This window comes from Polypterus senegalus, chromosome 3 (genome assembly GCF_016835505.1).
Source record: "Polypterus senegalus isolate Bchr_013 chromosome 3, ASM1683550v1, whole genome shotgun sequence".
NCBI lineage: Eukaryota > Metazoa > Chordata > Cladistia > Polypteriformes > Polypteridae > Polypterus > Polypterus senegalus.
In genome coordinates this window covers 253,982,915-254,000,546 of record NC_053156.1, presented here as the reverse complement: position 1 = coordinate 254,000,546, position 17,632 = coordinate 253,982,915, and the positions used below count along the sequence as shown (strand labels likewise).

At 36.8% G+C, this 17,632-nt stretch overlaps 1 protein-coding gene across 1 annotated transcript in view; it reads left to right on the top strand.

Annotated features, from left to right (window-relative positions):
• nbas (NBAS subunit of NRZ tethering complex) overlaps window positions 1–17,632 on the top strand; it is a 418,366-nt gene that overhangs the window by 271,326 nt on the left and 129,408 nt on the right. Inside the window, exons 45-47 of the mRNA XM_039748931.1 lie at window positions 809–1,027; window positions 8,286–8,488; window positions 16,014–16,106. Coding sequence (XP_039604865.1) covers window positions 809–1,027; window positions 8,286–8,488; window positions 16,014–16,106 — 515 coding nt within the window. The remainder of the gene's footprint in view (window positions 1–808; window positions 1,028–8,285; window positions 8,489–16,013; window positions 16,107–17,632) is intronic.

Below are 17,632 nucleotides of genomic sequence, written 5' to 3'. Positions count from 1 at the left end.
ACCTGCTGTCAAATTTGGTGGCGGTTCCATCATGCTGTGGGGCTGTGTGGCTAGTTCAGGGACTAGGGCCCTTATTAAAGTCGAGGGTTGGATGAATTCAACCCAATATCAACAAATTCTTCAGGATAATGTTCAAGCATCAGTCACAAAATTGAAGTTACATAGGGGTTAGATATTCCAACAAGACAATGACCCAAAACACAGTTTGAAATCTACAAAGGCATTCATGCACAGGGAGAAGTACAATGTTCTGGAATGGCCATCACAGTCCCCTGACTTGAATATTATCGAAAATCTATGGGATGATTTGAAGCAGGCTGTAAATTCTCGTCAGCCATCAAATTTAACTGAACTGGAGAGATGTTGTATGGAAGAATGGTCAAAAATACCTCCATCCAAAATTCAGACACTCATCAAAGGCTTTAGGAGGTGTCTAGAGGCTGTTATATTTGCAAAAGGAGGCTCAACTAAGTATTGATGTAATATCTCTGTTGGGGTGCCCAAATTTATCCACCTGTCTAATTTTGTTATGATGCATGTTGCATATTTTCTGTTAATCCAATAAACTAAATGTCACTGCTGAAATACTACTGTTTCCATAAGGCATGTCATATATTAAAAGGAAGTTGCTACTTTGAAAGCTCAGCCAATGATAAACAAAAATCCAAACAATTAAGAGGGTTTCCCAAACTTTTTCATATGACTGTATAATACACCTCTATATGTATTTCCTTGAACTAAGAAACAACAGTTGTTTATTGTAATTTTTTGTTTTATATTCTTATCATTTTATATTTTTATTACATAGTTAACAGAAGAAACCCGTCTGGAGTTAACTAAAAAAGCTCTTAAAGCAGTTAAACAGATCAGCGATAAGCTAAAGAGGACCAATTCTGAAGACAGCAGCCACCTTGCAGAAAATTCTCCTGTGCACTTTGAGAAGGCTCTGAATCATCTCCAGCAGTCTGTTGCTCATCTGGAGACACTCAGTCAAAGTTTCATTATCTCCCTGAAGAACAGTGACCAGGTAATTGAAAACAATAAGTGTTCTACTTATTATACCAAAGAATTTTGAGTGGAGATGTTTTAATATCATATTGTGGAGTAGGGCCTGAAATTTGGTGGGAAAATGCACATATCCTAAACAAAGTTAGTTATTTTTACAAATTCTAAATTTTAAATAGCGAATTTCCTACTCATATTTGCTTGGTAACACTCTTTCTTAGTTGTTGCAAGAACAGTCAACATCTTTTTTTAAATCACTATTTTATAGCTCTGCCAAATGTATTACTTAGGAATTTATATTTTGTTTTCATTGTTTACATTTTGTTTAAGGTCATATGCATAGAATGTCACGTTCCATTTGCCATTGCTCTTGAACCGACCATACAGGAGCGGAATACAATCAATCAGCTGTTCAGTGAAGTTGCACAATGGTGCAACAGGAGTCAAGGACACAGGGCTTGTAATGCCTTTGCTTAAACATCCCTTTATAATTTGGTCCTCCAACAGGATTAGCTTTATATCAGGAGGTCTAAAACTACAGGTGTCCACTGGTAAAAATTACATTATCCCACCTCCTGATGTAAAACTAATCCCTTCCGAATAAGGCTGAAACTAAACTTAGGAAAAAAGGAAACTGACATGAATTGTTTAGTGAATTCATATTCAGGTTTGCACTTTTTTTTTATTTGACAAACCTACAACTGCCAATTTGTTTCTGTGCTGAGATATTTATAGAAATACACCATCATCAGTGAACTGACTGCCTTGAAACCTGAATCTGAAAAGTAAAAATCAGTGACACACGCAACCAGATTACAAACAATGATCAAGGATCACTTGAGATGAAAATCAGCTGTAGAAGGCTGCCACCTCTCCAACTTGGAGAAGGACAGTCCAGCCGAAAAATGAAGCCTTTGTAGGATCCATTTCTCTATGATGGCATCACTATTTGAGTACTGTGGACTAACTGTCCCCTCAACCACTAAGTAGCCTAAGTATTTGGCCTCAGGTAATCCAAAGAAACATTTCTTGGAGTTTATGTTAAGGCCGGCTTTACTGAGTGTTAAGAATACAGCTCGGACCTGGAGTAAGTGATCCTCCCATGTGTCGGAATAGATGACAATAGCATCTAGGTAGGCAGCACAGTAGGAACTGTGTGGGCGAAGCACTGTATCCACCAATCACTGGAACATTGCTGGAGCCCCATACGGACTAAATGCGAGGACTCTATACTGCCAGTGCCCACTTTTCCTTTGCAGAGTCTGTTAAGGGAATTTGCCAGTTCTCTTTTGTCATGTCTAGAGTGGTCAAATATTGAGCATTACCTAGCCACTTGAGGAGACCATCTACTCGGGGCATCGGATAAGCATCAAATTTAGAGACCTGATTTAGACATTGGAAGTCACTACAGAACCTCCAAGTCCCCTCAGGCTTAGAGACCAAGAAAATAGTGCTCGAACAAGGGCTGTAGTTTTCTTCAATCATGTCTAGTTCCAACATATGCTTGATCTCCAGCTTTACTTCTGCTGTTTTTGCCTCAGGAAGTCGATAAGGATGTCCCCGAACGATTTCCCCCAGGTCGTGATTATATTATGTTCAATTAGAGAGGTTCGACCTTGGTGTTTGCTCACTACCTCAGGAACATACAAGATCACTGTTTCCAGTTCCCATTGTTGATAGGCAGTCAAATTAAGACCAAGATTGAGGTGGTGTTTTTGAATGAGGAAGGAACGGGGCTCTCTGTAGGAGGGACCTGCATCCGTATCCTTCCATGATTTCAGCAGGTTGATGTGATTTACCTGTTTGCTTGACTGACAATTTTGTTGATTTACCAAATAATTGATGAGGCCACTTCCTTTCATTAATCTTGTATAGACTTTGCCAATGTGCCAATACTTTGGAATGAGAGGTAGGGACTAAAACCATAACACAATTCCCCAAAACAAACTCACAGAGGGTTGCGTTTCTGTTGTAATGTTGAACCGGTGCTGATTGAGCTTTGTCCATGTGAGCTTTTAGAATAGGCCAAGTTTTATCTAATCTTATGTAACTCTGCGATATATTGCAATATATTGACGGAGGGGAGAGCTTCTTCCTCCCATCATTCTTTTAAGATATCCAATATGCCCCAGGGTTGTCACCCATATAGTGGTTCAAAACGCGAAAGTCCAGTCGAGGCTTGGGGAACTTCCTGATAGGCAAACAAAATGAGGGGAAGTAACTGTTAATAATTTCTTACATCCTCACTGACCTCCTTACCTAACATCTGTTTAAGTCCATTGGTCTGTGGATGATAGATAGAGGTTTTTAGAAGTTTTATTCGGAGTAACTTAGTAGCCTCCCTGAATGTCTCAGAGGTAAATGGGGTCCCCTGGTCGCAGAGACCCTACTAACTCCCGTGCATTGTTTTTTTTGATGTCGCTATGTGCAAGAAAGGACTTCAGGGTATCGGATAGCATAATCCATACTGACTAAAATATACTTGTGTCCTCGGGCAGAGGGTTCTAAAGGACTTATGAGGTTGACGCCGACTCGTTCAAATGCGACTCCAGTTACGGACAGAGGAATTAAAGGAGCTTGGTCATTCATGGGAATCTCATGTAACTGACACTCCGGACAGTACAGTACAGTAACGGTGGACCTCCTCATTTATTCCTAGCCAGTAAAAGCGGAGTTTAAGCTTCAATCCCTGTGGTTGCCTCGGATGTTGGAGTTGTTTCCAGGACAGGTGTAAGTGCTTCCATTATATCACACTGAGTTGAGACGTGAGACCTGGATGTTGATAATAAACATGGTATGAGGTCATCCGAGTGCGGGTCTTCCCTGTCCAATTTGTCTACAGGAGTGATTTTATACATACCGCCTTTACTATCAGACCAGTCTTGCCCCAAGATGATAGCATAGGGTGGATTAGGTAAAATGGCCACCATTAGTTTTCTTCGAACGCTGTCATAACTGATCACACAGGAGGCAGACGTATACCATTGTGTTTCCCCATGTATAAAAGTTAGAATGGTCTTACCTTTCAACCATTGTTACGGTAGAATGAACTGCAACAATGGAAATATTACTCCCCGAATCAAACATGGCAGTTACCCGGTGCTCATTTATCAACACACTCCTGTGTAAGGAAGGAATAAAGGGTAAGTCAGAGCACAATGCCTTCTTCCCTTCACCCACGTACAGTCCTTTGGCTCACTCAGTTGGGGACAGGCAAAGACAATGTGTCCAACCTCCCCACACTTGAAACAGTGAGGAAGGCCTGGCTGTTTTTCTCGAGGCTTATCTGCCAGCTCCGTGGTGCAGCAGGTAGGCTTGGAAGGGGCAACACATCCCTGTCAGGATAAGCAAGCAGACCATTCTGTCCTCTTCAATTTACAAACTGCTCAATGACACTCGGTCACCTCGATTAAGGCCTCCATTTCCCCCAACTAAATCTTCACTGTTTGTAGTTCTTCCATAATGGTGGAAAGAATGATGTTGAGATCCTGCCCTTCAGTCATTTCTAGCACTAAATCCTACTAACTACGCCAGTGTAATAAGGCAAAATACACACAAATAAAGATTTGTGGATCCTCCCCGTATATTGTGAAAAAAAGAGTAGTTTTAAAGATTAATACTGGTCTTAATGGCTGAAAACAACACAAAAATTAGTTAGTGGAAGGGCCTTTATAATAAGGTGGTAGAAAGTGAGGTCACCAGGGCTGGATGGAATGGTTTGCAAAGATTGGGTTAGTCTTCTGTAGGTCTGTAGGAAGAAGAGGAAGGCATTAATACTCATTACCAACCCTTTTCTCCCATTTGATCGCCCTGAATCGGACCCTTTGGCTGAATCCTAAGCATATGTGTGTGACAGTACCTAATTTGTACTGCATAGCCAGTTTACTTTCCTCCTTAAAATTCAAATGAACTCTAAATGTTCTTTTGTTCTGATCATTAAAGTTCTTGATTGAGACACTTCTACTCACATGCTGCTACCTTCCGTGTAGGTCTATCTCTCCATCTATTTTGTTGACCTACTTATTCAGGGCAGGGGCATGGGGCAACTGCCGTCATTCCTAGAAATCATTAGGCACAAGGCAAGAACAACCTCTGGACAGAGTGGCAGTTCATAGCTGTGTGAATACAAACACACACACTATGTCCAATTAAAAAGTGCCAATTCACTTACCCTGCAACTGTGTGAAATCTGGGAGGAAACCCAAGTGGACACGGGGTGAACATGCATACTCCATTTCATCTATCTATACTAATAAAAGGCAAAGCCCTCACTGACTGACTGACTCTTCACTAATTCTAAAACTTCCCGTGTAGGTAGAAGGCTGCATTTTGGCAGGCTCATTCCTTACAGCTTACTTACAAAAGTTAAGCAGGTTTCATTTCGAAATTCTACGCGTAACAGTCATAATGGTCGACAACGTCCGCTATGTTAAACTTTCTTATTTATGGCCCCATCTTCACGAAATTTGGTAGGCGGCTTCCCTGTGCTAACTGAAACCAATGTACGTACTTATTTCGGTGGTATGATGCCACAGTCGGCCGCCATATTGAACTTTTCAACGGTCTTTGTTACTTATGGGCCCATCTTCAAGAAATTGGGTACGCGGGTTCCCAACGCTAACTGAATCCTACTTACGTACATATATACGTCCATAGCCTGCGGCTCGGTCACCGTGTGAGGCGGTGTTGGGTCCCCCATCCCAACGCCTCCCACGTTGTTGGCTGCCTGCCTATATAAGGCCGTCTGTCGCTCCGGTCTCTACATTCCCTTCCTTACTTCGCCAAGGGATTCACGTCTCCCTGCTGATAACTACAGTCTTTTTATTTAATCCATGGCTTCTCCGCTGTTTTATTGTTCATTTATTATGATTATAGTTATTGTGTAGGTATTTTAGACTTACTTTACATTGTTCAGGTACCCATTTCCTTTATCATTCCAACTGTACCCCCATTAACATGTCTATCGAGGTGATCACCATCGATCAAAGAACTGTCACTTACCGAGTGGTTTCCATGCCCGGAGATGGCACCTGCCTTTTCCATTCTCTGTGTTACATACTTGTATTGCATGGCCATATCAGGCTCACTCTTGATATCCGGAGGAACATTGTGTCTTACGTATTGAATGACTGGGAAAGGTTCAAGGTGTGGACTGATGACGGTACAGGAGATAATTATACTACACAGGAGCACTATAAGAGTGAAATGCTTAAGCCCTTCACCTATGGTTCTGCATGTGAGTTTATGGCCGCCGCTGAATTGTTCAGTTGTCGCTTTCAAGTGTACCGAAATGGCCAAATATTTTACACCTTTCGATAACCGCAAATGCCTCTTAAACATCTTAGATTCACAGGTAACGATTTTAGTAGTGGACACTTTGATGTTTATGAATGTTTAAATTCTCAAAAGCTGTATGTGAAGTTACCAATGAAACCGGTTGTATGCTTACAATGCTTGACAGATGCCGAATGTCACTTCAACACAAGTCCTGCAAATACTGTCGTAATTGAAACACACCATGAAACTCAAACCGATTATGACAGCAGCAATCCAAGCTGTGAGATTTGAGACAAGATTACTTTTCACATGGCCAACTGTACGTTGCATGCTCAAGAGTAAGCTCAGCGCACAGCTTGGTCATATTATAACCGGAGGTCCGAACTGACAATGTGTTATACAAAGAGATCCTTAACAAATAATTATTGGTATATTTTCCCTCAGTTTAAAAAGGTTTAATTTTCTTCTTAATAAAAATTTTAAGGCAGTACTTCGCAGCTGTGAAGCACGAGTATTTTGCTAGTTTAACATATAAAATATAATAATTTTAGAATTACTATAAGCATATGCATCTCAACTGTTAAGCACCAGTTTATTGAGTAACCTTTTTCTACAGTTGTTAACCACTGTTCCCATTTTCATTTGCACTTAGACAAAATATTTGCATTACCTGCTTTTCAATCTGCTCATTTAAGGCACATTTCCTTCATTTACCTTCATCTTACTATTCAGATGGAATTCTCAGAATTACTTTTGCCTAGTAGATTGAATCTTTCTTGAAAAATTCATACTGTATGCAGTTGATACCTCAGTAGTTTCAGAGGACAAGGAATTAAGCAAACTTTTCATTTTGATAGTCCAATTTATATTAACTTCATGTGGACAGATAAATATATAGATAACATTAAATTTGACATTAGGGCAACACAGTAATTTGGTGATCAGTACTGCTGCCTCTTAGCTTCGGAAGACTGGGTTAGAACTCCAGCATGGTTACTGTCTGTGTTGGGTTTGCAATTTCTTTCTGTGTCCATGTGTTGGTTTTTTTTCTTCAGACATTCCAGTTTCCTCCTAATCCTAATGGGTAGGTTTGGTATTTTTCAAGTCAAAGTTACTTCTTCCTGGGTATGGAAAATAAGCTTGAATACTTACCAAATACATGCATTGTTCAAGCCAAGACAGTATTTGCAATTACACACATTGTACAATGGTTTATACATCATTTAAGCAAAAACCACCAATATTATGAGATTCAGTCATATTAAAACAACCTTTCACCCTCTCAAGACATGGTTTTCTCATGAAACACCAACTCACAGTGAACACCTTTCGTGGTGTGTGGCTGGTTTTCTTTTGATTTACTTCTGTATTTATACAAGAACTCATGCAAGTGAATAGAAAACATATTGTTACCATGGAAAAAAGTAGTACCAGGAATATGTAATGAAACTATTTTTCCACTTTTCTCATCACAAACATGTTTTGGAAACAAGGAAAGCATGTTTTCCTATATTAAAACTTTTGATGCTTCATCAGTAAGTGATGTTTTATGCCTCACAGCCTCCATTGACAAGTACCAATGCAGGCAAGATATATATATTTTTTTTAATTTACAAAAAATGTTTAGCTTTAGAGCACAATTTTGTGTTGCAAATGCATATAACTATGTTTGTGAAGTAACTTTGACTTGAAATATTCTTTAAGGTAAATACATATTGCATTACCTATGCATTTTGTTCAGTGATTGATTTTGGCTCTCTCTTTGAGGTATATAAACTTCAAATTGGTCAGGTTACTGAGATGATACTGGTGTACCTCAGTTTAAAAAATTGGCACAGATTCTAAGATGAATTTTGATCATGACTTTGACTTGGCCCAAGCTTCACTTTTTTATTTAGTTCTGGAGAATGTGTTAACAGCTGTAGACACAACTTTACTTTCATGCTTTTGACTTAGAAATAAAAAGCTTTTTTTCAGCAAAGTGTTATTTTTTTGACTGACAGGAACTTTTGAAAACATATAGCTCTCAGTATGATATGTCAAGATCAGAAAAGGAAAAAGTTCATGAGCTGGCTGTAACTATGGCTTTGGATGGACAACCCCTTGGTGATATACAGAATCTGCTCAGAGCAGCAGCTGGATCTCTGGACATCTCGCCAAAATGTGTAGTAAGAGATGCAGTTAAGAGAATCATTTCAGTGCTGAGGTAGGTCATCAAATTCATCACAGATTTAGGTACTAAGATCATTATGTCTAATTGTATTTATCATTAGGTGTTATATATTTTGTCAGTACTCTTCAAGAAAGTTTTGAATGCAAGATTAGATTTATTAAAACATAATACTGAAGTGCCAAAATATGTATGTAGTACTTTAACATTTTCTTCTTGAGTATTTGACTTTGAAATAATGTACAAATTTAAACAAAATATGTAGATGGAATTTATAACCTAGTAACATATGAAAACCTTTGGAAGCCATTGTAGATATTGAATGTGAAAGTAATATCTGACTTAAAATAATTAGATGAACATCAGTGTTCTCCCCAGAAATTTTTCCCAGCCGGATGGTAGGAAAAAGTAGCTGGGTGGGGCCGGATGGGGAAGTTTTGTGGTGGGGAAAATTAAATGTGCACTATTTTTATTTGTTAATTATTATTATTTATTTTCCAATGCTCAATATGTCTTCTTTCTTTAAGGTTTGACACTTATGCCAGAATATTTTTATTAAATTTAAGAAGTATCAAATTCAGGATCCGGCAACCCTAACAAAAATTTTAAATAACAATTGTTATGACAAACTAAGAGGCACAAGTATTGTCTCTGTCAAGAAGAAAAGTGAAAGCAATGAAAAAAAAGTATAGAAAACCTAATGAAGAAAAATTTAAAAATATTCTTCAAAGCCAACTTGCATATGTAGAAGGTGTCTTCAGTTAAATATTTATTATTCTTTTCTTCCTAGAGGTCCAGTTGTTTGCAGCTTTCCCATAATCAAAGTCCCCAGGATCTGGGCACTCCAGGGAGTTCAGCATGAGATTATTTAGCGTGCTTTGATTCATGTGATTTCTCAAACATGTCTTGATCCTTTTAAGGGCAGAAAACCCCCTTTCACATTCAGCTGTGCTCATTGGGATCACTAGCCCAATATGAGCTGGTTTGGCTAAATTTGGAAACGACTGTGAGCTCTGGCGTCATTCTCATTTTTAATAAAATCTGTTTTGGACTGATGTCTTTGTATGATTTTGATCATTTTTGACACAACTGTCCATTCTTGCCTGCTACTTTCAAATTTTAAAATTGGACGACTACCACTTTGGAGTAATGATCGAAAAGAATTTCAGCAGACTCACTTGAATCGTGAGTTTCTGCATTGAAATCTTTTGAAAAGCTGGAAATAATTGATATTTCAGGAATCTTGCATCTAGCAAGATGATGAAAGCATCATCAGAGAGGAAGCAAAATTGTACGTTTTAATACATCTGCTTAATCCTTCAGCTGTGATGTCATTTCATTCAGTGGCCTCTGTTTCCAGCACAGCTATGACACTCTTCATACACTGTCGTAGTGACAGTACTGCAAAGTCATCAGACAGCCATCTAGTGTCACTGGTTATTTTCAGCTCAATCTGGGGAATGTTCAGAGTATTTTGGATTTCTGTTAAAAACCAGCCATTCTAACTGAAGAATTTTGGAAGAAATAGAACAGCTGCCTTAAGATGTCGTTCACTTTTGTTAAATAAGGTATAGCAGCTGTTGCTTGGGCACTTGCAAAGGCCAATCGGTGGCTTACACAGTGGCAGTTGACCAAGAGTCCAGATATTTTATCTTTAAGCAGTTTTGCCACACCTTTATGTTTCCCAATCATAACAGCCACTCCATTTGACCCTAGTCCAACTAGATTAGCAGTTTTAAATCCTAGAGTGTCCATTATCTCACTCAGTGTGTTGGTTATAGTCTCCGCTTTGCCATCAATCATATTGCAGGTTGATATAAAACTAATTCTGACCTCTTTAGTGACCTGGCAAACATATTTAATATAAATAATTAATTGTTTTACAAATGAGATGTCTGTGGTTTCATCACACAGAATACTGAAAAAATTTTCAGCGTGTATATTTTTCAGTGTGTTGGACTTTATTTCTGATGCTAAGATATCCAGCAGCTCTTGCATTATTCTTTTAAAAGTGTAATGTGCATTTTTACCAATATCGAGATGTTGTAAAAAGGAACAACCTATTTCTTTACAGTGTTCCAACAGCTTTTCAAACAACATTGTGTGTGGCAACTCATTTTTTGCCAACCAATACATGGATCTTAAAGCTCCCACAAAGACATCTCTCTGTAAGTTATTTAAAACAGATACAGATCTTTCAATTTGACCGATTCCAGTTTGCTCTAGTACACACTTTCCTAAAAGGTCAGCATAAGACTCAATGTGCGTTTTACTTTTTTCATGTTCCAGCAAGCTTTCTTTTCGAATTCTTGTGTATGGCACGTTTACCCAAAGTAACTCCTCCTTTTGCTTGTTTGAATATTTCATGCACAATGAGCACCACATAACATTTTCTTTGACCATTAGCCAATCAAAATCTTTAAACAATTGTTTGTTTATGCCGGATAAGCGGTGCTTAGATTGATCAATTGGCAGAGTGTGTGCTGAAGAGATTTTCCCTCATGGACCAGCTTCTGCAATGTCCTTGTCTGAAATTGCCACATCAGGAGTTGATGCCGCACCTTCATTAGTCTCTTTTATGAAATAACTGAGTAGTGTTGTTTTCTGAACACTTTTTTTTACTCATATTGGTAAAACGTTTGGAAAAAATTTAAAGTACCTATGAATAAGACTTTTGAGTGGGAAAGTGAGAGCCTGTTGGATATTCAATGCACACTTGCACTATGGCAGGGCAAAATATGAACAAAAAAAGGAATGGCAGACGGGCCACTTTAACAAAACCCTCAGCAATTCAGTGTGACAGAACTTTTGCTCTGCACACTTTTTGCAATATGGACATAGGTCCAAATATGTGCAAATATAATAGCGGCGGATGGGGTCATGTACAGCCCCCTCTCGAAAGCCCACCTCCCCATACTCTTTGTTTGTGAACTCTGCTGCGCTTCATTCCCGCTATTAGCTTGTTCAGCATTGAGTGATCGGCAATAATGTATCATGCTCCACGCCTCTCCCACTTGTGATCCTGCTTCTAAAGTATTTGCCCACCTGCCCGCTCGTCCCTTGCCATCTCTGCAGATCATTAATCTGCCTGTGCAACGTCATGCAAGATGACAGCCGGGCGGAGCGCCCGGCTAAAAGACACTAGGGAGAACACTGATGATAAAAACAAACTAAGGCAACACAGGAAGATGAATTAGTAAATTTAATTAATGGATACTGTTAACTTTAGCAGAACATTGATTTTATTTGCAATTCTGGAAATTACCAGTTGGAACGCATTAGTTACTAACACACTACTTAATGAGCACTATTATGTTTAACATAAAAAGGCAACATTTTAAGAAGATATAGATAACAAAATGAACTAGAAAAAGCAGTTACATTTTAGCGGTTGAGGTGCAATATGTTTGTAAAATAATAGTTCATTTATTAATGTACATTTCATACTAACAATTAGAAGTAAGAGGACAAGTCACCGACTTTGAGGGATGAATACAGAGAGAAAAATACTAAATTATACACTGTAAATGATGGATTGAATTTGGCTAATGGGATGGAATGGTTACCGTTTTTCTTACAGTTAACCACTGTTACAGTGTTACGGGTTCCACTAAGTATTTGACTGCATATCTGCTGCCCTGATATTTGTATTTTATCAGAATCACTTTTATTCGCCAGTAATAAACATGAGATACTTATAACATAAATAGTATAAGTTAAAAAGAAAAACTTCATATTATTTTGCAGAATAGTACATTTATAAAGGAGATGTGCAAATCATGATGTGCAATTTGGAAGTAAGTGTGTAGTGTGTATGCGCATGCATACATATACATATGCTGCACAAACGCATACACACACACATTCATGCAGTATCTGACAGAATACATGAATATACAAAGAAGTCTGGCTAGATTACTGGTTTAAGAGAGCTATGGCTCTGAGAAAGAAACTATTGAGGTATCTGTTAGTTTTAGTTTTAAGTGACCTGAAGTGTTTACCAGAGGGGAGTTTATGGAATAAGTGATGAGCAGGGTGAGATGAGTCTGTGGTGATCCTTTTGACATGGTTAATGACAGAAGATGTATACAGGTCTGCAACAGGTGGAAGGGTACAGCCAATTATTTTCTCAGCAGACCTTACAACACGCTATAATTTATCTTTGGTGTGTGCCATTGCTGAACCAAACCAGACAACAATGGAAAATGTGATTACACTTTCAATTATGGCTTTGAAAAATTGATCTAGGATTGGCTGGGAAATATTTAATTTCTTTAGTTGCCGTAAGAAGTACAATTGCTACTGTGCCTTTTTAGTGATGTAGGTAGTGTTAAGATCCAAGCTAAGAGTTTTTGTGATAGTTGTGCCCAAAAATCTGAAGGATTCCACCATATTGACTACAGAATCATTAATTTCTAGTGGCAGAGATTGTAACTGCTGTTCGGAAAGTCAATGGCCATTTCCACTGTCTTGGAGTTATTGAGCACTAGGTTGTTGGAAGCACACCAAAACATAAGACGAGGCACTTCTTTTCTATAATGTGTTTCGTTGTCATTAGTAATTAGAACAGTAATGGTGGTGTTATCAGCAACTTTATTGATTTTAACTGAAGGATTAATGAACCTACAGTCATTTGGTGTACAAAGAATAAAGTAGGGGAGAAAGTACACATGATTTTTAATAGGATATAAAATATGTTTTTATACTTTGTGTTGTAATGTTTTTAAATGTATATGCACAGTAATTGCCTACCATGCCACAGCAAAAATTGACATCTGTTTGACTTTGCAACATGTTTTCAATTTTCAGTTGTACAATATTGGTAATAATAATGTAGTCTTGTGTTTGTCTTTTTAACTGACATGAGGCAAAACCCCAACTGGTTCTCTAGGTCCAGTGCACTGGATATTCAAAGATGTCCAACTGCACACTAGTTTTCAAAGATCTATTATTTCAATATTTTTGGCCTAACTTTCTGCTAGCTTGAATGACTTGGAGTGTTCACTTCTAAACATTCTTGTTAACATGGTGTTTTAGCCTATAAAATCCTGAATTTTTTTATTTATCACACCATTTCCTACACAATCTAGGGACTCCAAATTAAAATGAGCAAATCTTAACTGTTTCAGCATCTTATGTAGTTGATGGTATGTGTACATCTGATTTGTCATTCTTTTTACTTTTTTTAATTTTCATTTATAGAAAGGTGTGTGTGATTGTTAAATTATGAAACCTCTTTTTTAATACAGATTTTAGAAGTTATTTCAATTTATAATAAAAAAATAAATGGCAAGATAACAGCTGTTTCTGAGATGCTATGAAATCTGGTGATAGCAATCATACAATTGCTGAAGTTGCTTTGATTTGTTCTTGTATAATGTAACATTTGATTTAAGAGCAGCTAAGCCTCTTCAACATGTCTGCATACTATATACAGAGTTGCAGCCACATTATTGGCTCTTTAGAAGAGCAGTCTACTTATGATAACATGCAGGTGGACATAATAAATTGGCTAATGAGGTATGTAGAAGTTCTCAATTGAATAAGTAAGGCAAAAATATTGAAATGTTCCTTGGAGTGCCTTTCATACTGCTTCCACTATGCTTTGATTTAATGAAAAAGTGTTTTGGGTACTTAATTTTAAATTATACTTTTTTTCTGAATTATCAGTAATAAGTAATAATAAGTGTCTTAACAAACGAAAGGTGCTACTTTTACATTCAGTGACATTTCAATTCAGTGTCTATTGTTTCAGTCACTTCTTCTGCAGCAATATAAAGCTTTTGGCATTTAGGTTATCTACTATAAATGTTTGAGGTTATTTAAATGATGTTGAACTAAATCAGTCACTTTTCAGTTCACCCAAATCTGAATAGAACATCTGTTAAACATCATCGTAGCATTGTATATAATTAAGATGGATGATGTAGTTTTCTTGCATTTTCTTTTGTACTCAAGTATTCTCTGATATCGTTTATGGCTCTTAGGGACATTGTTTAATTAAAAGCGTGTCTTTTGACTATAAGAGAGAAATGAAGGCTGAAGATTCATTATCAGTTTAATTACACTACAATGATACAGCTTTTACCTTGAAGCTCTTAGTTAACCTGCATTTGTGGAAGCACAGCAGTAGTTGAAGATAAGAATTTTACATTGTGTGCCAGTGTTGTTTTCTTGAAGAATCTCGATTATATCAAACCAATTACATTAACCTCCTTTTTCCCTCGACATTTGTTCCCTTTTTTAGTATTATATGTTTGTATTAAAATCTATAAATAAAAATGTTAAACCACTATGGCTAAATTAACAAGTAAACTAAATTTTTAACTTATTTTATACATACTATATATGCATTAGGTGATTCCTGCTTTTGCTAGTGACTTGACTTTTGTTCATGGTCATTGAAAAGCATAATTTTGCAGAAAAGTGTATGCCTTTGAATTGAAATTGGTAATTAATAGAAATAATATGAAATTAGTGATGCAATTTTCATAATTTTGGACCACCACAATGGATTTGAAATGAAACAATCAAGATGTGATTGAAGTGCAGACTTGCCATTTTAATTTAAGGCATTTAACAAAAAACATTGTATGAGCCATTTAGAAGAGACTGACATTTTTATACATTTCAGGGACTCAAAGTATTTGGACAAACATAATCGTGAATGTGATGATCATTTTCAATACTTGGTTTCAACTCCTTTGCAGTCGCTGACTGCCTGATTTATAAAACCTATGGCCTTCTCCAAGTGCTGGGTTTCCACCCTACTGATGTTTTGCCAGGCCTTTACAGCAGCTGTCTTAAGGTGCTGCTTGTGATGCTTTATGACAAATTATAAATTATATTATAAATTATAAATTATAAACAATTTGTAGAAATTGATTTCCTCTTGTATTGTAATATATCTTTGTGGGAGTGTTTTGGTGTGGTGCTTGAGATGTGAATAAATTAATAAGCCACCCCACCTGAGAGACAGGTTAACAGTCTACAAAGGCAAATTCAGAGGGTTTGTATTGATTTATTCTGTTGCTTTGAACTATACATTCTTCCTATTGTCTCCAAAGCTTATCTTATTCATTAAAATAATCAAACTACTTTTGAAATTCTGGACTCTTTGCAGTTATTTCTTTTACAATATCCAGTTTAAACTAGATTACATATAGTCTCAAGATATTTGATTAAATATTAATCAATGATGCATGAAGAAAATATTGTATTTTTTAAAGAATTATTGGTATTGCCTATCAGCACTCTAAAAGTTAATGCTGTCTAAAGAAAATAAGCTTGTAGAATGTTACATTCAAATAGCTTTGTACCTAATATTTTCTAAATGTACAATGTTTCATGCTCAAATGCTCTTACTACAATTGCATATTTTAATCACAGTTTTAATAATTAATAACAAATTTATAATATGTTAGAAGAAAATATTGTGATGTGGTCTGTTATTTAAACAAATTTAACTTCTGTAGTTTTATATTACACTTGCTTTTTATGGACATGCCCTGATTACCAGTTAATCTTAAATTACATTTCCTATGCCTTTTTGTCTCAACAGTGGTGATGAGAATGTCATTCTGACATCTAAGAAAGATCCGTTGGCAGTTCTTGAAGGAACTGTTAAATCAGTACATGCAAATGTTGTAAATGGGTAAGAAATTTACATAATCCCTAACTGCTGAGATACAAGATGAATACTATAATACATTTTTACATATATTATAGACACAAATCTAGGATTTATTGACAGAAAGAATGTACATTTAAGATGAATTTAACATGATTGTACTGTATAAATCAGAATTCTTTTCTTCTATTATTGTTCTCCGGCATATCATATGTGAAAACTGTGAAGAGAATAGTGAAAAAAATAAAAACGGACAAAATGACTTGCTAGGTCTTAAGTAATTGGATTTTATTGGAGGACCAAAAACATAACTTAGCATATTGGTTTCACATTCCCTCTAAACATCCATAAATAAAAATTGGGTGGAGTATTTTCAGCTGTCAATGCTTTATATATTTTTTTATTTTTTATCCAGATCACTTTTTCAGTTTTAATGAGCAATGTATTTATAATAATGGTGTTCTCTAGGGGAGAGAGAGCCTATAGGAAAGCACAGTTGTCCTACATGTTATAGTGGAGTCCTCAATGATTGCATTTCCACTTTCAGAGGAGTTGGAGGCATGGTCAGCTGTTATATCTTCCAACCATACATATGAAAGGTTTCAATGAGTGGCTGAGCTGTATTCTCTTTTATACCATTACTTGTTGAAATAACATCATATTGCATTAATCCATTGCCTGTTATCTCTTATTAACTATTAACAGACCATTGCTGGCCAGTTCATAATTAGTCTTACCTTTTTCCATTAGGTATACTGGCCATTAACTTTTATTAACTGTTTACACAAAATCCATTAGTTCACTTTGTTTTAGTTATCTGTTTGATCCTCCATTAAGGTAATGTTTACATTTCAATTCTTGCTGACTACCTACCTTTTAAACCACCATTTACAATAGTCATTTTACAATTTACTGGTTATTGCCTATGGCGTTGTTATGTATTAAGGTAATATGTAATCTTTTATGTTAACTGAATCTGTTTTTTTTAGTCCTCGTGGCTTTAGCCCTGAGTTTGACTCTCGGAATTCTCTGCAAATACAGTTAACCATAAGTTATACATAGTGATGGGTAATAATCTTTTTTACATTTTTGCTCCTGAATAATGCTTGGGACAGTATTCTGCTGCCTTCTCGATGGATGAAATAATATGCTGCAAAACTTAATATTTCTATGCATTTTGCCACTCTAAAGTAACTCATCGATGTTCATGAGTAGGATGGAGCCTCCAACTAAAAACACAAAAGCAAACTAAAGCCATAAAGGTACTTTTAGAACAAACGGAAACTGAACCATTGCTTGAATCGTGGTAAATTCAGTCGTGTGAAGCTTCAGCAGGGTGCAATAGTAGCTGTTTGACAAAAAGGCAAAATACTTGCCATTGAGTACAAAGACAAGCAAGACATTAACCCTTGAAGCACTGTTCACATTGTGGCAATTGTCAATGTTTGTGTCAGAGGAAATGTGGAAGCCAGTAAACCTTGTGCTGTGGTAGTCTGCAATAATACAAGGGGCACGTTAATCAGTCAATTCAGGTACTGTGTGAAGCAACA